Source organism: Lepidochelys kempii, chromosome 7 (genome assembly GCF_965140265.1).
Source record: "Lepidochelys kempii isolate rLepKem1 chromosome 7, rLepKem1.hap2, whole genome shotgun sequence".
NCBI classification, from domain to species: domain Eukaryota; kingdom Metazoa; phylum Chordata; order Testudines; family Cheloniidae; genus Lepidochelys; species Lepidochelys kempii.
The window spans coordinates 12,286,453-12,309,072 of NC_133262.1; the positions used below are offsets into that span (position 1 = coordinate 12,286,453).

Below are 22,620 nucleotides of genomic sequence, written 5' to 3' on the forward strand. Positions count from 1 at the left end.
ACAAACACAATTTTTTTCAATCTTCCCTCATAGGTCATGTTTTCTAGACCTTTAATCATTTTTGTCGCTCTTCTCTGGACTTTCTCCAATTTGTCCACATCTTTCCTGAAATGTGGTGCCCAGAGCTTGGCACACTATTCCCATTGAGACCCAGTCAGCATGGAGTAGAGCAAAAGAATTACTTCTCATGTCTTGCTTATAACACTCCTGTTAATCCACCCCAGAATGATGTTTGCTTTTCTTGCAACAGTGTTACATTTTTTATTCCTACTTAGCTTGTGACCATTAGGACCCCCAGATCCCTTCTGCAGTACTCCTTCCTAGGCAGTCATTTACCATTTTGTATGTGTGCATGTATTAATTTGTGGACAGACTAACACATTTGTGCCTAAGCATCAGGCTGTGCCTAAGCACGTTTTTTATATCAACAGCCTTGCTGACCAAGTATTAGTACATTTACTGTTCTATCAAAGTAGTACACAGGGGTTTGGTTTGATTATTTTGGTAACGAGATCCTTTAAAGGGAATACAATGTACTTCTATGGTACATCTAGTTTGGTTTCAGTATATTTTAGTCAGTATGAAGCCCATGTATAAGGTCTGCCCCTTAACAAAACCGATATGCAAGCATTATCAAAGTAATACAATGTTGTTGGCTCTGAAGGCCAGGATGCCTATGGGATTCTTTGCAGAGTTTCCTTGATCAATCACTGCCTTTTATATTGTACCCTTAGAAGCCCAGAATGCTTTACTACAGAACTGCAGTACAAAGATTCTTTGCAGAATCCATGATGTGAATTTCTGCAATTTGTGAAAGGTCACCATTCATTTTAGCAGACACCGCTAACTACATTAAAAAGCAAGACGAAAAAAATATATATTGCTCTTTTGATGTGTTTTGGATTTACATTTCTAATTGTAAAATAATGGCAGCTAAGGTTAGAAATCCCCTTATAAATCAGTAAGAACACTTAGGGTTTGATTTTGTCATTTGTTTAAAGAACACAATTAAAATATAGAAGAGGCACTGCTGTTTATGAAATTGAAAGGCAACAAATATAATACTAATAAAAAGAGATAATCTTTACACAACACTATCAACCTGTGGAACTTACTGCCATATGATAAGCTTAAGGCAATGAGAAGAATGTTTAAAAGGATTAGATAGACATTTATATGGATAGTGAGAACATCTAGAGTTGTGCATAGAGGATTACATTTAATATAAACCCTGATGTGACTATCTGATGAGGTTAGGAAGAAACACTCCTTAAGGACAAATTATTCCATAAGAATTCACTATAGGAGAATGGATTCTGGATTAGATGGACATCTGGCCTGATCCTATGTTTGAATGGAATCACACATTATACTACATATTGTTTATTTTGACAGATCTGTATTTGCGTACATGGGCAAACATTTTCTTATCTGGGCTTCTGGAAAATATGATCAATGTTTCACACCCCTCCCAATATTTAGTCTCACCATGTTCTTTTAGCCTTCAAATCTGGAAGAAGTGCATCATCATTTGTGCAGTTCTGTCTTAACCAACTGTTTAGAAGGCAGCATGAGTCTAGTTTACCTCCAGATAGTCCTTGAGCAATGGCAAATACATTTGAAGTAACAGAGGACAATTTTAGGATGTTCTCAATCTGATCATGCTGTTCCACTTTTCACTGATCTGTATGGACAGATCTGACATTTATAGATTTTAAGGCCAGACGGAACCATTGTGATCATCCAGTCTGACCTCCTGCTTAACAGAGACCATAGACCTTCCCCAAATTAATACCTGCTTCTGGTCCAATAGTTGTAGATGAACTAGAGCATAGATCTAGAAAAACATCCAATCTTATTTAAACATCACTAGTGATGGGGAATCCACCACAAAATGGTGGATAAATTGTTCCAACAATTAATTACCTCACTGTTATCTGAGACCAGAATGGAGCTCTTGGAATCAAATTCCATACTGACAGGCATCTTGTTCCATACTGAGAGGCATTGCTTCAGTTGCATTACAAAGAGTGGAAGTCATGACAGCCTAGGGTGACCAATGTCCCAATTTTCTAGGGACAGTCCCGATATTCAGGTTTTTTTGCTATTTAGACACCTCTTACCCGCAAACCCATCCCAATTTTTCCACACTTTCTATCTGGTCACCCTATGATAGGCACTGAAAACAATTTAGCTTTTAGTGTTTCACTGACATATTTAGCAATGCACGCGCACACACTCATTTTATCAGCAGCACCACAAATTGAGGAAAGTCAAACAGTACTCTAAAGTTTCTCATTTTGAAAACAGCTTTTATTTCGTTTCTCAGATTTCACACAAAATGAAAACGAGAGCTGAGACGATCATCTTATCTATTTCTGGGACTATACAGAGCACAATGGCTTTCAACTGCAAAATTCAAGGTGTGTGGCTCTTCTTTTTTGTACTTCTCTGAAGAGTCATCCAAAAAGAAAATGAACTAAAAAGTGCATCTTTCTGCTTCCCAAAATGTTTTGTTATCTGGGTCTGGTGATCTATATAACATGATCTTTGATGGAGAGTAATGGGAATGGACTTCAACCATGTCAGGCACCATTAAACTATTAATCAGTGATGTGCCCGTGAAACTTACCAAATACAGAAGTATAGTGCAATGAAAATGTTCAAACTCACTAATTTAACCAATATTTCGAGATTATGGCCCAGTACCCCGACGAAGGTAAAGACGTGTATAGTGCAGCTCAGAGAAGGAATCACAAAGGTGCCTTTTGAACTCTCCTGAACCTGGGTTTGTCTCCCAGGATAATTTCGTGTAGTCAGAAGGCTGTTCTAAATTACATCAGCTGCCAATGGGACCCTGGGCCATTAAAGCAGCTAGGAATCAACGGGCACAGATAAGCCTTGGTCAAATCAGTACACTGGCTGAAGGGAGGAGAGTGTTATACGACATATAATGCCAGCTCTATGCCACCAGAAGATAACTCTGCAATTGGATGATCATCCCATGGCCAGTTATGCCAGCTCCTCACCCTGGTTCTGCCTGTGATGCACTTACATACAAGATGTATCACCCCCCACGATCTTGGACAATGCTGCTGCATGCGAGTTTCTTTTAAGCACGTTTCTCTTTTTAATAATTCAAGTTAATACAGTCATGACTATAGTTTAACTCATGCTGCACAGAAGATTTCTCATAACACCATTCCTTTACTAGGTACTCATGTTTTATTACAGTAGCATATGGTCTCTGTATTCAGGCTGTTTTACATTCACTAAATGTAATAACTGTGCTTTTGGCTGTGGTTGTTCCTTCCAATTAAGCTACAGGCTATTGAATCCTACCCAGAATTCAGCTAACATTGTGCAGCACTTCAGAGAGTGGAACGGAAGGTTAATAGGTAAATAACCGGAACATCTAAAATATATGATGAAGGAAATCTAACAATTTATAGAGCTTGTAGTAATAATGAATCATTCTTGCCCACAAGCACAAAATGCTTGATTCCATCCAGTAATGACAATCTCAGTTACAAGGAAATACTTTAGCAATGTAGTTTGCCACGCTGGGGGTAGGCAAACAGAGGGGGTCTTCTAAAATTAGTGAAGTAAAATAGTCTTCAATATGTTCGGGTTGGTCTCTTCAAACGGAAGCTATTTACTCAGAGTAGTATTTTGTACAGGATTCACTGTATTGTTGTCCTAAAATACCTTCATCATTACACTGAAAGTTGCCTCCTGCAGGGGCCTTTTACAAAAATTCCGACAGCCTTAAAAAAAAAGTCTTAAATTGAGGTCAAAATGAACGCTTGAAAGTTCCAGAAATCAAAGCAATCCTCAGAAAAATGAACTGAATAACTCAAGGGATTGTAAATGGGACACAGATCCTTTCAGCTCCACATCCTTGGGTCAAATATGGTCCAGGTTAACAATGGCTGAAAGTCCAATTTAATGGTTCTTTAATGTTCTGAGTGCAGTTTCCTGGAGAGCTGTGGTGAAATCTCAAACCTACTGAAGTCAATGGGACCTTTTCAATGAGCCGAGGATTTCACCTGAGGCGTCCACTGCACTATGCCACCTGTGGCAGCAACTAACATGACACTGAGCTGGCTGTGTACTCCTTGAAGTGGCTTCTCCATATCTGTGTTGGGGCACGCTGGCAGGATAGTGTTTTGTTGTTGTAAAAAGTCTTCTCTTCACCCTCTTCAAATTTCTCTTTCTGGTGCTTTCTCCCTGTCCCCCACACCTCCCTCTTCTTCCCAGCCTTTAATCCCTCCAAACAGGCTTCAAACCTTGCCCACTTCCTTTTAAGGGTTTGGTGCTGCACCAGCTCTCTCTCCTCCCCTTTCTTACACCTTGTGCCTACACCTCCACTTTTGTTCTGCACTGAGACAGAATAGGGATGTGAAGCCAACAGTCAGCAAGAAGAGGAGGGAAAGTCAGCTGCCATGCATCCCACACACACTGCACAAACACTGCAAGAGCAAAACTCTCGTGTCAAATACTATTTACTTTTTATTTTAAAGTGAACCTCCCAATAGCCCTACACCAGGGAGCAAGACAACCATGCGAAAAGGTAGCAAAGTCAGGAATCTAGTCAGTCACTCTTAGCACAAACACAGGTTTTCTCTAAGCAAGTCCTCTTCTTAGATACATACATGGTCCCCATCATCGTACTATCTAGCACCTCACAATCTTCATGTGCATTTACCTTCACAACACCTCTGTAGAGCAGTACTACTATCCCCACGTCACAGACAAGGAACGGTGCTACGGAGAGACTAAGTGACCTGCCCAAGGTTACACAGGAAGTCTGTGGTGGAGCATGGAATTGATCCCAGGTCTCTCAAAACACAGGCTAGCACCCTAACCACTGGACCATCCTTCCCCTTTTGTCTCCTTCTCTACACATTTTAACTCATTCTTATTTTTGGAGAGGTTTACTTTGGCTTTTTTTTCTTCCTGCCTCTTATTGGTTTTGTAAAGCACCTTGTACCTTAAAGTGCTAAATACCCATCACTGCCCTCCCTTAGGTAAACTGCAAAAAAATACATACACGTAACCGATGAGATGTTGATATAGCTATCTATTTAAAAAATAAGGGCCCAGGGCTCTTCTTTTCTCTCACTCGGACATTCTCACATCACCACTTTGATAAACTGTCAAGATTTCAATGGGATAAACCAAAAGCAATTTAAGACTAAGGATATTGCAATAGCAGAGCTAATTTGAAATAAGTGTATCTGTACAAACAAAGAATGTCAAGATTTATAAAGCCAAGATCAATGACATCTTCATTTCTCTAGAAATGATGCTATCACAATGCTAAATTGCAAAAAATCTTTGGTGGTGGTGGTGGGGGGGAATTGCAGTGATTTCAGTTTATGGACAAAACACCTAAAATTGCTTCTTCTAGTAACATACTCAGATTCCCCCAATATCTGTCTTAATGATAATTAAAGGATGATTTTAAAAATGTGCTTAATCATGTGCTTGATGCTTATAGTTCATTTTTATTAAAGTCTGTCTGTATATAATCTAAATTGCAGCATTACACAGAAGATTTTTAAAAGTTCACTTTAAAGGCTATCAAGTTTTCTCAAACAGTTCAAATAAAAGGGTGATGTTAGAATTAACACACAGTAGCCCAAACTCCAGGACTTAGACTTAGTTGAGCTCGGTTACAGCAAGGAAGCTTGAACTCAGCCTTCCCAAATTATGCCTGGCTCTGCCTCAGGTCTTCAGAAATACTGAGGATAAACAGATGCAGTATTACTGCTAACAGCTATTCAGCAGCATTAGGTCCAGTGCTTCTGCTACTGATGCTCAAGGATCCCAGCAGATCCACTCCATCACACCACTTGGGATATGGGAATGCAAAAGCAGTACAATTGCAGGCCAAAGAGGGGCTCAAGTGACACCACCAACACCCACCACTATCCAATTGACGTTATTCTCTGGATACACTCTACAGTTGACTCCACTTCCCACGTTGTGATACATGATTGATTAGCAAACTGCAGTAGGCAACAGTTGTAGAAGGGGCGAAGGAAGGAACAAGTGGAAATGAGACATGGCATAGGGGTCACTGAAGGGAGTCTAAGGGTAACAGGAGGAGGAAAAGGAGAAAAAGGGAGAACAGGAAAGTGGAGGAGGGAAAAGGATTAGTGTCATGTTGAATACCTTTCCTTCTTCCTCCCACCTTTGTCTGGATTATATTTTGCCTTAGTTTATGAAGTCATTCACTCAGGGACCCGCTTTCTAACAAGTACGTAATTTGTATAGAACAATTAATGAGTATAGCATATGTATTATCAATCCTTTAGGAGCAGTCTCATGCATTGAGGTGGCTATTTGTGTTACGGTGGCACCCATAGTCTTCAGTCACGATTTAAGGCCCCATTGTGCTTGGAACTGTACAAATACACAGTCTCTGCTCTGAAGAGGTAACCATCTAAATGGACAACATAGACAAAGGGTGGGTGAAAGGAAAGTTTGTTTTCCCCTTACAGGGAGGGCACTACATCACAGAGATTGAGTAAACTGCCCAAGGTCACAGAGGGCTGTGGCAGAACTAGAAACTAAACCTAGCTCTCCTGAATCAGTGGCTTAATCCAGACATGAGTCTTCCTCCCTGTACATCTCAGCTTCCAATACCAATGAGGTAAGAAGTGTCAGTTTTGCATTTAGCTCTGATTTAGATGTAAAGGGCCAAGTCCATTCCTGCTTACCGTAACTCTGCTGATTTCACAACTGCAGCAATAGAGTTAAATTAAGGAAGAATCTGAGCAAATGTAATTGGAGAACACAAATTACACGGTGCGCCACTAATCTGAATGGAACACAAGTACATGCCACGAATGCTGATAGGGCCAGGTTTTTGGTTTGGGCTTTTATTTTTTTTAAATTGATATTGTCAATGAATTAAAATTGAATATAAAAAGCAATTGCTTATTTAAAAGTCTTTTTATCATACCCAGATGATTACTTATAGAAAATTAAGGACTTGATTTTATCTGTCATCAATTTTATTCATATGCTGTTAGAGCTAGGAACTAAAAGAATTGAGTGGCTTAAAAAAAAAACCAAGAGTTTCTTCTAAGTCAGTGTTTAATGCTGCTAAAGTTGACAATAAATTAATACCGTAAAATGTTTTTGAAGATGAATAATTTGTAAAAAGCATTAGCTAAAATTGCAGTCTGCAAGAGACATAATATTCTCCACATTAAATCACTTGCACCTCAAGCACTAATGGTTCATTCATTGGCATTGCACTCATAAATTGTAAGTTAAATATTTCAACCCAAAACTTAATTGATTAATAACCACATGTTGCAGTCTGTGGCTAGGATATTGTTCTGTGAAATAACAGAAAAAGGCCCATTGCTGTTGATATAAACTCTGCAAGTCATTGTTTTATTCAGGGAATTGGCTTATAAATAGCACATTTTGGCTTGCTCCTCTCATACTGCATCTTTTACTGAAATTCTCTTTGTACAGAACTAGAACATGCATTTCTATAATTATTCAGTATGCGAGTAGGTATGTCCATTTGAACTCAGAATGCTATATACAACATGGATTAGAACAAATTACCTTGCAGTTTATGCTGAATCCTGAGAATTATAGTTCTCCATAAACAGCAAAACTAAGACTTGCTTTCAAATGTCAGACACCTTTAAAGATAACCCAAAGGGCTAAGATGACATAAAATAACCTTTTTTTTTAAAAGAGCACAACGTTTTTCAATAGATGGACTCCTTTCACTTTATCAAGAGGCCATGTACTTCTCCAAATGAAGTCATTTCTAGGGTTAAAAAGCTCAGTGTGTAGTGCTGAGGATGCTAAAGGAATAGCTGTAGAGGATTAGGCATTGAGTTTCATAGTTATTGGAGTGTTCATTTGCGCAAGCTATTTAGCTGGTTTTCTCTGCAACTTTCTGCATCTTGAAGCTGCGTGAAGCCAAATAAAATCATCAACAGTGTTGCAGACCAACTGATTGTACCCATTACCAGCTTTCTGGATGATAAAGACAAAACTTTTAGGAAAAAAGAAAAGGAGTACTTGTGGCACCTTAGAGACTAACCAATTTATTTGAGCATGAGCTTTCGTGAGCTACAGCTCACTTCATCGGATGCATACCGTGAGCTGTAGGTCACGAAAGCTCATGCTCAAATAAATTGGTTAGTCTCTAAGGTGCCACAAGTACTCCTTTTCTTTTTGCAAATACAGACTAACACGGCTGTTACTCTGAAACTTTTAGGAGTGAGTTTATTTTAGGTGCCCCAATTTTGGGGGCAGCCAGCTCCAGTCACCTTAAAAGGGCTTAATTTTCAGAATTTTCTGTTTGCTTTGTGAAACTCGTGCTCCCCTCTTCTGGGCATTGTCCTAAAGTGTTAACCTTCGTTATTATGTGTGACGGTCCCCCCCCATAAGGCTTTATGGAAATATGCTTATGAATGTATAGATGACATAACTGGAATATGCTTTATGCTGGATATGCCATGTAACATGCCTATGTAAAGGTTATGATCTACTGAATATATTCATCCTATTTGTATGCATGTGTCATTGTTGTATTCGGACTTGTCTGATTTTAAATAATCTTAATAAGGCATTTGGTCAGCTTCTTTAGAAAGGAATTTGCAAAGTTAAGTGCCCAATCAAGAAGCATTTAATGAACAATGAATGTTGGAAGGCTCCAATCCACGTAAGAAGTCTTCCTGGAGACTTTCAAGATACCATGTGGGGAACGGCTGCTGCCTGTAAAAAACTGAGTCATGCATGGACGTGTGACTTGTCCAGGTGACTCCAAAACTCCATCTTGGAGCTGGACTTTGCACAGGAGAGAGGAGGGGGTCTCCACCCACAAGAGAAAGTCTATTTAGGCCTGTGAGAGACTCCTCCATTTTGTCTTCAGCTGGCTAAAGAGGTAGCCTCTCCACCCCCACGGATACCTGAAAGAAACTGGGAGAAAGGACAGTAACTGCAGGGGGTGTGAGTGATTGCTGGACCAAGACTAGAAGGAGACTAGTCTGTAAAAGGAAGCTTACTGGGTGAGGTTTTTAACTGTATTCAGTTTTCTTAGACATAGACTTGTGTGTTCTATTTTATTTTGCTTGGTAATTCACTTTGTTCTGTCTGTTACTACTTGGAACCACTTAAATCCTACTTTCTGTATTTAATAAAATCACTTTTTACTTATTAATTAACCCAGAGTATGTATTAATACCTATGGGAGCAAACAGCTGTGCATCTCTCTCTATCAGTGTTATAGAGGGCAAAGAATTTATGAGTTTACCTTGTATAAGCTTTATACAGGGTAAAACGGATTTATTTGGGGTTTGGACCCCACTGGGAGTTAGGCATCTGAGTGTTAAAGACAGGAACACTTCTTAAGTTGCTTTCAGTTAAATCTGCACTTTGGGTCACATGGTTCAGATCCTGGGTCTGTGTTGGAGCAGATGGGCGTGTCTGGCTCATCAAGACAGGGTGCTGGAGTCCGAAGCTGGCAGGGAAAGCAGGGGCGGAAGTAGTCTTGGCACATCAGTTGGCAGCCCCAAGGAGGTTTCTGTGATCCAACCCATTACAGTATGTCAATGTTATCTCAGCTATAAAAGAGTTACCCTTCCATTACAACATATTTAAATTCGTATTTGATCCACAAAATCTGCATTTGGGCACACTTGTGCATATTAACAAGAGATTGCCCATTTCAGACAATTCCTTTAAACCTTTATGAGGTGTTATTGAATACGTTATAGATATGTTGATCATACTGTAACATCTTGCATTTTTTCAAGCATTTCCCTACTACAGGAGAGCATCTGAGTAGATATTTTCCATAGGTAGAACTCTTAGTAGTTTTAATTAACTTTTCCCTTTGTTTCTTTCCTAAGTTTTGGACAGTAGCATACAGTACCTTTTAATGCAATATCCAATTCTTTAAAATGGACAATCAATATAGCATGTGTAAGAAGCCAAGGCTATGAACATTCTTACTGCCTATCTATAAACCATTAGACAGGTGCAGCCAAGGACATAATATATATGAATCACAAATTAGCAGTGTTACTATGGAGCACGAAGTATTCATTTAAATAAAGAGAGTTATTTAAACTTGGACAAACTTTAATCATATTAAACACAACAGCATTGTACCTGCACAGTGCTTTTCCATACACTACACTCTACTGCATGACATTAATTATAAAGCATGAAAGAGATCCCTATGGTACTCTTAGACCTTCTCAAGCCATTCCAGAATCCAATACCATTTATATTCCTGAAAATTAGGATGTAAAAAGAAAAATCAAATTTAATTATCATTTAACTAACATTAAAATCAAGCTGCATAAGCATCATTAATTCCACAAGAAGAGACGCCAGGTACAAGCAATACAGCAAACAAAGACTTTAAAGCCAAAAATGACTAGTAATTGTGGAACAAAAGGAAAAAACCTAGCTCAGTTGACCTGAAAGCACCACTAGTCCACACAGCAATGCTGTAACTAACACGAATTCATTCATTATCCTATAAACAACACATGTTTCTGTTTCAGGAGAAGTGTCATTTATGACAAGACAGACTTCACGCATAGTTTGTATTTACATAAGAAACAATTTCCTAATGACAAAACAAAATCAACATCCATTGGGAATATGAGGCTCAAACACTACAGTAAGGATACCACTTTGGAATATGCTTAGATTGCTAATAAAGATTTTGAAAACGTTTTGGTATTGACTTGTTCTTTACAAAATCTTGATTATTTAGAGTAAACAGGGTAATTGTAATCTTTGGTTACTTTGTACATGAATTGATAACATTCTGCCTTTGAACGTTAACTCTGTTAAATAGAGAACCTGTAACGTCTTTGAATGTTAACCCCTGTTAGACAAGTTACTGATTATCCATGCATATTGCAGGTTTTTACCAAAATACAACGGGTACTGTTGCATTTGACCCTGCAAGTAATTCCCCAAAAGTAGCAAAGGTAAAAGAATCCTGGAATGAGTTGGCAGGTGGGTAACACAAACTGATTGTTTTAAATTGTAAATATATTTATAATCTTAAAATAGCTGTACATACATTGATTAGACAAATCCTAGCAGGTAATATGCCTAGGGGAGAACTGGTCAGAAAGTCTCATCCCATCCCCCCACCATTCCCTATGGGGAAAAAATTGACAAATGAAAAAAGAATTGATTTTATAGAAATTTTGCAGGGAAACTTTTGACTTTTTATTGAAAATGCCAGAAATCTGAAAACTAAAAACATTCTTGGCTGAAAAGATTTCCATTTTGGAGTTTTTAATTAAAAAAGTCAAAATTTTCCACACAAAAAACCTTCCTGCAAAAATTGTTAGTAAAATTCCAAACTTTTGGTTTGACATTTTTGACAAAACGCAGCAGAGGGAGAACAGAGAGAACCAAAAAAGGTTGTTCAGATTTCCCCTACCCCGCTCAATGAAAAATGACCTCCCCTTAATTTCTTTTGACATTTTCCAGTTTCTCAATGAAAAATTGGGAGGGTTCCTTGATTTTTCCTTCCTTTTTCCTCCTTGTTGCCTCCCCCACTTTTTCAGGGGAGGAAAAGTGGTTGAGGAGGGGGAAAAGAAGGGGAAAGAGAAAGAGAGGACATGGAAAAAATCAGAACATTTTCATAGACTTTTTTATTAAAAGGAAATTTTTAATGGATAAATGCTTACCTCTTTCCAAACTGCTCTTGGGGATAATCCGATGGAAAATTAGCTATCCATACCCTGGCTCCTCCACCCAACCTTTGTGGTGGATGGTCTTCAGGGTCTAAAGATGGGAACTGCAGAGGGACAAGCTAATGCAGACCCCAGGGATAAGGGGGCAAGCTCCATATGCTGGTTTTGAATAAGTTAGTACCCCACACAGTGAGAATGTGGGCCCCACAGCAGAGGATGTGGTGGAACCTTCGGCTGATGGCTTTGGGTTGTAGTTGCAGCCTTTGGCCACCACAGGACACTGCTCCCAGCTTGATGAGCTCCTCCAGGGCAGAGCCTCATCTTCCAGGTTTTGAACATGCTGCTGAGCAGCAAACCAGGCAGGGTAAGCAGTGAGGAGATCCACACAACAACATCCTCCTCAGCAGCTTCCCAAGATTTCCCGCAGTATGGAAGTGACTCCCTGCAGCCCTCTCCCTTCTATCCTAATGCTATAGGACTTCCTGTGGACCCCAAGGAAGACAGATAGTTGTAGGGCCCCAGACCATGAGGTGGAAAGGAGAGTGTGCCTGGGGGAAGCACTAGAGACACAGGAGACGCTGACTGCCAGATGGGAACTAAGGAGAAGAAACAGAGAAGGGCAAAGTTATACCCATTGGTCTGCAGGTGATGAGGGAGGGGAAGGCCCCCTAATTTGAGTGTTACTTCATAACCAGAAGGCAGCCCTAAAAAGAAAGGCAGTTCGTATTTCTAAACATCATGGGATTTTTCTTGTCTAATGTTTGAATTCATAGTGTTCGTGCTACTGGTACCCCACTTTGCAAATGGGGAAAAATTGAGTCCCAGGGAGGTTACCTGAGTTGCCTGAGGTCACACTGCAAGTCTGCAGCAGCGTCAGGAGCAGAACACAGATCTCCTGGGTCTCAGTCTCGTGCCCTGAAGTGCTCCAACTTCTTATGTGCCCACATCCCTAATCCAGCACACCCTTCTGCACACCAATTAGCACTGCCACCAGCCAAAATATAGGCATATGTTAATAGTGCTTTTGCAGAGAATAAACGCCCTCTGTTTGGTGTAGGTCCCGAATCTGGCCCATAGTCTGCTTATAGATTTTGTTTAGAGCCGCCTTTCATGTTTTAAAGAAAAAACAACTGCATTTCTCCTAGAGAGAGTTTTTGTTCCAGATGTAGGAATTTTGCCTGCAGACATTATTTCTGCAATTAATACACCACTTCAGAAATAACATATTTCTTCTCCTCCTTCACTTCAACAGGCATCAATAGAGTCAATCACCAGATCTTGCTCCTCAGAGGGATCGTCTTTAGAGGCCCAGTTTAGCAAGACAAATGTCTCTAAATCCACATTCATGTGTCCAGATGTAAAAGCCGATGAGGGAGATCATCCGTTTAGGGTTTTCAACAGGGCAGGAATGTGTTTGCTGGAGACTAACCCCCTGCCACTTCAGATCTCTTCTCTACTTCTGTAGTCAGTCTCTTACCTGTGCTCTGCCTTGACTTGCCAAGTGATTTATTGAAAAGGAATTTGTCTTTTCTCTTCTCTCATTGCAGATTCGAGAACATCCAAGAACCTTACTGAATGAGGTGGCTCAAAATAACACTGAACTTCTTTGGGATGACCACTGATATTAGAACAATAAAAACAAACTGACACTACAATTGTTGGACGGAGAATGTGTGTGTTGGGTAGGAGGGTGGCAGGGCATCTATGGGCACTGTGGGCGAATTCTGATTTTTGCAATCCCAGTGAAGTCAAATAAGCAGTGAAGTCACTGTGGATGTGGTTACCAGGATGTAGCTACAAAGGACAAGATAGGGCTCTTTGTTCCTTTCCACCTTCTGAAATGATTAGAGATTGTAAACAAGAACACACAGAACACAAGACCACAAAGCAAAATTAGGAGCTGCTGCTGACCTCAATGAAGCAAAGAATGAAATGGTAGAAAAGTTAAGGTCACAGCAGAAGAGCAGAACTCTAAGGCATCAAAAGCTCCAGGCACTGTGGATTAGTTAGGCTACCAGAGTGAAAAAAGCCAACCTACAAGTTGTGAACTGGTGTGGTGAGAGTAGTAGTATCTTTTGTGAACAGACCCATTCTGAAGTATATGGAGTTGTAACAAAAGCTAAAGCAGTCTGCCTGGGTAATATACTGAAGTGCAACATTTCCCATCTAAATTTAATACCCACAGGATTTTTTTTCAAAATATTTGCACAGCTACAACATAAGCATAACTAATAACATCAAATCTTTTACCTGTTTGAATAGTGTGGCCCAATGTAACAAATGAATAGAGCAGTTATTTAGAATACTATTGACATTTTAAATTCTACAATGCATGTTTGACTCCTATATAGTTTAGCTTAGCATTTTCAAATTTTTTTTTTCCTTAAAGAAGTGACCAAAGTACAGTTCTAATTTAGAAGTTAGAGATTATCATATATCATTACCTCCAAGGCAGCCAATGAATGAAAGCAGGAACAACTGTTTCCACGGTAGCACCATCTTCAATTTCCAAAAGTTAGTAACTCTTATCCAGCCACAGTCTTCCACGCAAAGCCTTTAATCTGTTAAAACAATATATACACACACAAAGTGTGATCACAGGATTCAAATGAAAACCTCGCTTCCTTATGAAAGCACTTTTTAATAATGGCAGATTGAGTCACTTAAATCCTTAGAAATTACTCTCTTTTCTATTTAGGGCTCAATCATGAGCCATAGAAGAGCACAAACCTATAATTAGAAGTGCAATATAGCGCAGAGTTGATTGGAAATTAAGAAAACACACGGGCACGCATGTGAGTTTGTCCCCCCCCACGTTCATGTAAATAGCATGCTAATATAGAAGCAATATAGATGCAATAATGCCCCAATCCAGCCATGCAGTTAAATATGTGCACAGTTCCAATCCCAGTTTGATTTAGTGGGACTACTTGAGCACAAAGTTCAGTGTGTGCTTTAGCTGCTTTGCTGGATTGGAGCTTAAAACTACACAGACAGATTACACGGGATGCAAAGAACAGCAGAGCTGCCCAGTTCCTGTCACAGGCTGATGGGGGGTGTGCTCAGTTTTAGAGGTGGTTTGGGATTCTCTCCCCCCCCCCCCCCCCCAATTTGCTTCCATCCATTTCTTTCCTTCCACTTCCTCATTCCTCACCTCCTGCTATTCCTGCCACTGGAGACATGGGAAAACTAGCCAGCACCACTCCTCTCCCTAGGGTTAGTATGATCTTCAAGTGTTCTTACCTCTGTCTGACTCATGATAAGAATGGGAAACCAATCCTCACTCAGAGGACCATAGGAGAGTAAAGGAAAGAACCCTCCACTGATCTGTGCTGATCTCACTAGCATTGGGGTCTCAAGTACTACCAGAGGTTACTTCATTTCAAAGTATGAAAAGGCACGAGAGGCAAATAGCAATGAAACTGAATCAGTGTCCAAGCTGCTGTTAGATGCACAGCTCTTATTCCACTTGTATTGTCACCATTATGCTGGTAATCATCGTAACACATGTAAAAAACAATAAAATTGATGTTGCCAAGGTTTTATTTATGCTTATGTTGCAGAATTTTGCACTGAGGATACATAACCACACCGTAATGGTTGTGGAGGGGGAACTGGAGATTTTAGCAATTGAGCAAGACACAACTGGGGTATGTGGTACCTTTGACAGGCAGTTTAGATTGCAAGATACATTTAATAGTGCCTTCATCAGGTTTCAGCACCAACATCCCATCTGAGATGAACAGGGCAGTTTGCAAGTCTCCGAACTATTGTTTTAGGATGTCTGTACACTCTGGCAGACAATATCCCATCAGTTTATTCTCTGCTCACATTTGGAAAAATTGTTTGTGGCAATAAGCACCATTTGTTGTGTTCCATATGGACATTACTTTAACGTTGCCAAGTCAAGCACTCAAATATTAGGTTGCCAGAGATTAGGTCCACTTGTGCGCATGTATTATTACACAGTCTTTAAATTCCATTATCACTGACTACTTTTTTCATGGGATCCCTACCTCATTCAGGGCATAGAATGAAGATGCTTTAGGTATGAGTCAGGGCTGTGTAGTGAAGGAGACTTGTCTGTAGGACCCATTTTATTTGGTGCAGAAGTTGCAAGGTATGTAGCGAATGAGGCAGGGGGCTATAAGAAGAGAAAGGATGGTCCTGAGTGATTGACCGTGCAACCTTAATAACTTTCTTTTAACATAGTTCGTGTAACTTCCTAGGTTTCTTAGGAGGGGAAAAAAAAGGCAAACTAAAAAACCAGAAATTCCATCCTGTGGCATCATATTGACATCGACATGGGGCAGCAACAGGGTTGGGAACTTTAAATCCACCACACAGACTTCTGCTACTTGAACTAGCAGCATAATTGACAGAGGAGTAGGGTGACATCCTCTGTGTGGACCAGCACTAGAGGGGAATGGGACACATCACCAGTGGCTTTCACAGATATCTGCTGAGAGCAGATGAATGGTGCGACTCAGGAATCTTGGGTTCCAATCTATGCTCTGGCTCACAAACCCTTCTGCCTCTTTCACCCCACGCTTTTCCCCTTCTGCCTACTCCCCTCTAACTTGTCCCTGTCGTTTCTCTTTCCCATCCCATCTTTTCATCCCAGTCCTAGTCTCTTTGTCTAGCCAGTTCCAGTCCTGTCCCCTCCCCAATCCACCCTGACTCCTTGTCCCCAGACTCTTTGGACAGCCAGTCACAGTTGCCTCCTCTCCCCACAGCTCCTGTGCCAATCACAGGTGTCCCTAATCCCCCGCAACTGGCCCCTAGTCCCCCGCACTGTTTCTCTCACCAGCTTCAGTCCCCCTGCCTCCCTGTTCCAGCCTTGTCACCATCACCCCCAGTTCCAGTTTCTCTCTACTTTCCCTCCCACCCCCGGTCTCACCAGGATCCTTATCCCAGTTTACTCCTTTCCTTTCAAACCTCACCCTATACCCTGCTCTTGTGCCCAATATATTTGAGTCAAGCAGATTTCACTGCCTTGGCTCCAGCAGGGGGAGATGTCACTGAGTGCCCAGCAGAGAAAGCTCCCTTCTTTCAGTTCTAGTTCCCAGCCGCAACCCAGCGGAGAGTATCCAGGAATAGCAGTTACAGGGAAAGCCCCGCTGGACCCCCTGGGCTCAGGTATGCTCGGTCACTCTGTGGGAACGTTGCATGTGCAGTTTGGTCAGCAGTAGGAGCTGAGATAGGTTCGAATGGGCTCTGCAAGGATGCAATCCTCAGAGATTTCAGTTGTTAAACTGTAAGAAGTTCTGCTGAGCATGTGCAATGGGTGACTTTTTCCAAAGGCTGATAACTTGGCCATATTTGAGTGGTTTTTCACAGGAACAGCAAAAGGCACCTCCCTGATACAAAGGTGCCCCGACAAATTTCAAATTTCTGCTCTAAAGCATATGGCACTAGAGCATCCCAAAGAAAAGTTTTCCAGCATATTTGTAAAGGGCAAAACAAAGTATTTTCCCCTATCCTTGTTCTCAGAAACAGCTCAAACATTTTGGCTGAACTGTTCCAAGACAATTCAGCCTGAGGCAGACATCTGGCGTGGGAAATTTCAACCTGAATGGTTAAAATTTGGCAAAGCTACACAAGCAGCTGAAAATTTCAAGTAGGAAGTGTTGAACAACCTTAATAATATGCAGTGCTAAAAGCCCCACCTATAATAAGCTTATATCCAAACAAACAACTCTCCAGCAAGGGTTGGATTCTGCACAAAGCCCCAGACAGGCTTGTGGAACAATCGCCCTCCCATTTATGATCCCTGCAGAGAACCTCCCCTGCCTTTCACAACTGCATAACATCTGTGTGGCAACTACAGTGATTGTCCACATATTCAGGGGACACCATCATAGGGCCTAATCACATCACCCACACTATCAGAGGCTCGTTCACCTGCACATCTACCAATGTGATATATGCCATCATGTGCCAGCAATGCCCCTCTGCCATGTGCATTGGCCAAATTGCAAGGTCTCTACGTAAAAGAATAAATGTACACAAAGCAGACGTCAAGAATTATAACATTCAAAAACCAGTTGCAGAACACTTCAATCTCTTTGGTCACTCGATTACAGACCTAAAAGTGGCAATTCTTCAACAAAAAAACTTCAGAAACAGACTCCAACAAGAGACTGCTGAATTGGAATTAATTTGAAAACTGGATACAATTAATTTAGGATTGAATAAAGACTGGGAGTGGATGGGTCATTACACAAGTAAAACTATTTCCCCATGTTTATTCCCCCACCACTGCCCCCCACTGTTCCTCAGATGTTCTTGTCAACTGCTGGAAATGGCCCACCTTGATTATCACTACAAAAGGTTTCCCCACCCCGCCCCTCTCTTCTGCTGGTAATAGCTCACCTTACCTGATCACTTTCCTTACAGTGTGTATGGTAACACCCATTGTTTCATGTTCTCTGTGTATATAAATTTCCCCACTGTATTTTCCACTGAATGCATCCAACGAAGTGAGCTGTAGCTCATGAAAGCTTATGCTCAAATACATTTGTTAGTCTCTAAGGTGCCACAGGTCCTCCTTTTCTTTTTGGGGATACAGACTAACACGGCTGCTACTCTGAAACCAGTGATTGTTATGTAGTTCAGGCTAAATTCTCATGCTCTGACACTGAAAGCAAGTTACCCCATGAGTTGTCCCAGTGACATTACATACAGAGCAAGGTGCTGCTCAACGTGAGTAAAGATACCAGAATGTTGTCCTATCTTAGGAAAATATTTAATGCATTTTCATGGTTTTTAAAACAATTTAGAAGTTGGATGTTAGGAATGTTCCCAGCAGCTCTCTGTGGGCCACTACTTATCCTTGACCACAGTTTGAGAGCCACTGATCTAAACTATGGTAGGTACCATATGTAGGTTAGGCTAACGTATGAGGAAACAATTTACCACATGGAAAAGCCACTGAAGTTTTAGGCCTTATACTATGCTCCTCACTGTGGCATCTGAAAGCAGCCAGATAAATATTACAATCCCAGACAACTCTTTGTAAGACAAAAAACCTAATAACTCTTTCTACCTCTGAAGCTACAAAATTAAAATCAGATGTAGGCACTGAAGGTACCATATAAACAATCACAGACAAAGAGGTGATCAATTCCAGTATTAATATTTACAGTTTTAAAACCAAGAAAAGAATCTCCTTCAAAGAAGGAAAATCAAAACTTTTTGTTCTTTTGTTGCAACAATGTATTCACATCGTGTTTGCCTTTAAAGTATTCCCTAAATACAATATATATGTTGACAAGCACATCCTTCCAGATGTCAAGCAAACTGAAACACTGGTGACCAAATCACAAAATCCCAACCACGCTGCTTTAGGACTTCCTGTTCTTTTGTGGCAGATGCTTTCTGTACTTGTCCTATACCATGACATACTGTACTGAATTTATGCTAGGGAAGGCATACATAATATATTGAAACGCATTCATAATTGTAATGATGTGGAAGGAATTTGAAATTCAGAATGGGCAACAGTTCAAATGTTTGAGCTCACTTGACTTAGAGCAACCTCCAGTAAAAATGAGCAAAGGGATTAGGGTTTGCTTAAATTCTATTGATGTGACAGTTGCATGACAAACATATTTTTTTTTGTACAAGCCAAAACCCTGAAGCAATGTTGTGTGGCAAGAGAATTTACCACACATTTGACTATTTCTCCTGCCTATAAAGGAAATCCCCAAGCCCCATGATTAAGAAACAAATACCACGGGGAACATTAAGTTATAGAAGAACCCCCTCCACACCAGAAACACGAGAACTACGAAACACTAATAGTACTGTGCCATGTACGTTGTTGCTGCAGTGATTTTACACAAATGTATTGAAAAAAAGTGGACTAAATACCATTACACGTGGAACACTGTGGTACAACAGCATTCACATAGGTCACCGTGCTGTAACTGCATAGTAAGTTTGCAGCACACAACGAGCTAAAACAGTCAGTGGGTCTGATGTTGTGCAGGGTGAATGGCACTTCAGGCTGCTCAGCAACTTGCTGAGGTTCTAAGACAGTAAAATCAAACACATGACAAGCACAGTGTATCTGGTTCCATGCAGGACATAGGGAGATTGAGGAGGAGGTGCAGGCAGGAAGGACTGCTCAAAGAGGTGCTTTTAAAAGTGGGATATTAAAGAGGACACCAAGTGCTTTGCAGGCAGAGAGAGGGAACTGTTTCAGGCATAGAAGAAGCAGAGTATTTTTGACGAGGGGCAAAGCAATGAAGGGAAAAGTAAAGCTAAAGGATTGGGAGAAGCATAGGGAATGGAATGGCTGGAGAGGAGAGCTTAAGTCGGTGCTTCACACGGGGGAGGTGGACAGGAAAAAGTGACAGTAACCATAATAAGAGGTGAGCAGAGCATGGAAAACAGGTTTTCGAGTAGGAAAGGGAAGGAAGATCTTCCAAAGAGGGAAACAGAATCAGCAAGCCCTGGGAGTGGGAAGGAGAGGGAAGGTTAAAGGTTACACAGCTTGTGTGAAAGCAAAAGATAATGGAGTTGTCAATGGAGATAAAGAAGGGAGAGACAAACGTTTAATACTTTCCAGCTAATCTTTGGGGAGCGCTCATTTCCAGGATTTTGGCTGGGTTGGACCACGTGGGGAGAGGGTGCAGGGTCAAGATCTGGTAGGCAGAGCGGAGTCAAGGCCATGCTTTCTCCACCAGCACACATATCAATGATCCTGATTCCCTACTGCTACCTGGTAGCACCTCATCTGAGAGGTTAGAAAACAAAGCCCATCACAGCAGCAGTTGTGGCCGGGAGAAAGGAGGGACCAGCATAATGTTAGCCAAGTGGGAGAGCAGGTGGCTAGCAAGCAAAGAAAAGGAAGGATGGGGATGCTCCCTGGTATGGGAAACTTTATTTGTTTTGTAACTATGGTCAAGAGAAGGTCAAGGGAGACAAAAAGAAAAGCAGTACTTGTGGCACCTTAGAGACTAACCAATCTCTAAGATGCCACAAGTACTCCTTTTCTTTTTGCAAATACAGACTAACACGGCTGCTACTCTGAAGGGAGACAAAGTGAATACTGTGGGTATGGGGTTCCTATTAGGGTGAGTGTAGAACAGAGAGATAGGAACAGAATTCATTTGGTCCCCACCGCTCAACATGAAAGCACTCACGTTTGCCCTGGGATTTGAAGAATGCTATTAAGACTGGAAGATTTGAAATTAGGCCCACCATGCCAGCTGTCCTTGGGAGATCATGTGATGTAAAAGCCCAAGAGGGAGCATACAGGAGGTAGGACGCTGTGCCTTGCATCTGTCCTTGCTCCTAGCTGTGTTGCCAGTCAGCTGAGAGATTCAAATTTACAAGAACCCTGAACTCGAAAACTCACTCCCCTGACAAAAGAACAGCGCCAGTGGAGAGAGTGGAGGGATAGAAAATGTGCCCATCGGCATACTGCTCATGTTAGCACACTGGGTTTTGTCCTTGCTGACTTGATTTGCTGAAATAATACCCACGCTGGAGCCCAGCCTTCTGGAGTGATGAGAGCTTTATACAGCATCAGCCGGCTTCTAATAAATCTTACAGGGATTACGACTGTGCCTTTCAACTTCAGCAACTTGCTTTTCCATTTAGCAACAGTGATTAGGGACAAATTCCTATGATGAAATCATTTTAGTAGTCATGTAAAATTATACACTGTACAATTATACTCCCAAAAAACCCTCTGTGCTGTGGCTCTTTTAACAAAGACTGTGAAAGGGAACTCACAGATAACTCAGAAATGGTTGCCTGGATTCTAGAACCTTTTTTAAATGCTTCGGGAAAGAGGAAAGCATGAAAACTGCGTGAGGTCCCAAAAGCACTGTTTTGAGGAAGTTAAGAAATGAAGCTAGAGTTTTAGGAAGGACGAGTCACTCTAAACCTTGACTACAGTGCTGCTAATGTCCTGCAGAAAGCATGCTAGCTTGTCAACTAATTAGCCCTTTGGAGCTGAAATGAAATTGTCATGCTTTGCAGGGGTGGCCAACCTGAGCCTGAGAAGGAGCCAGACTTTACCAAAGAGCCACAGTAATACGTCAGCAGCCCACATCAGCCCACCCCAGCCCCTCCTGCCTGTGGCAGCCCTGCCAATCAGCACCTCCCCCTCAACCCCCTTCTGCCCGCCGCAATCAGCTGTTTCAGTGTACAGGAGGCTCTGGGATGGAGGGGGGAGGAACGAGGGTGCAGCAGGCTCAGGGGAGGGGGCCTTGGGGTAAGGGGTGGAGTGGGGGTGGGGCCTGGGGCTGAGCAGTGGAAAGTTGGCACCTGTAGCTCCAGCCCCGGAGTCAGTGCCTATGAAAGGAGCCGCATATTCACTTCTGAAGAGCCGCATGCGGCTCCGGAGCCACAGGTTGGCCACCCCTGTTTTGTTTGGTCTGCCCAGAAGCATTTTTTTTAAAGCTTGGCCATCTCTGTATTACCTAAAAGTTTACCTCTCCAGTGTTTCTGCTATTCAAAATGTTGCACTTAATATTGCAGCAAGGTACAATTTCCTGCCATATAATTGCACATCCATGTCTACTAAAAAAATAATTTCTTCATATGCATTCATTATACTGTATATTTGCTTGCCTATTTCCCTTTAGCAATAATCTCCCAGTAAGATCTTTTGACAAATAATGAGACATCATGGTAAAAGTCTCTTGAATCTCCTCCTCCCTTTCACCAAAAATAGCAGTTTTCAGATTTAAACAGAGATGTTCAAGAAATCTGTGCTCTATTAAATTTGCCAAGTCAGTGCACTGTTGTTCTGCATATTACAGGGTTCTAGAAGCATGGACAGCACATAGCCACTTTGTTCCTACAAACTAACAACACTGTAGGCTGGATTAGACCTTTTAGGAACAGCCCTGATCTGGAGGCAGTGCAGAACTACCCCACACAGAGG

The 22,620-nt window shown here is 41.3% G+C and overlaps 1 protein-coding gene across 5 annotated transcripts in view; it reads right to left on the reverse strand.

The window, feature by feature from the left end:
* CNTN3 (contactin 3) overlaps nt 1-22,620 on the reverse strand; it is a 264,229-nt gene that overhangs the window by 192,469 nt on the left and 49,140 nt on the right. For all 5 annotated transcript variants that reach the window (XM_073351137.1, XM_073351139.1, XM_073351135.1 and 2 more), the window contains one exon: nt 14,159-14,275. In XM_073351137.1, the coding sequence (XP_073207238.1) occupies nt 14,159-14,213 (55 nt within the window). In that variant the 5' untranslated portion in view covers nt 14,214-14,275. The remainder of the gene's footprint in view (nt 1-14,158; nt 14,276-22,620) is intronic.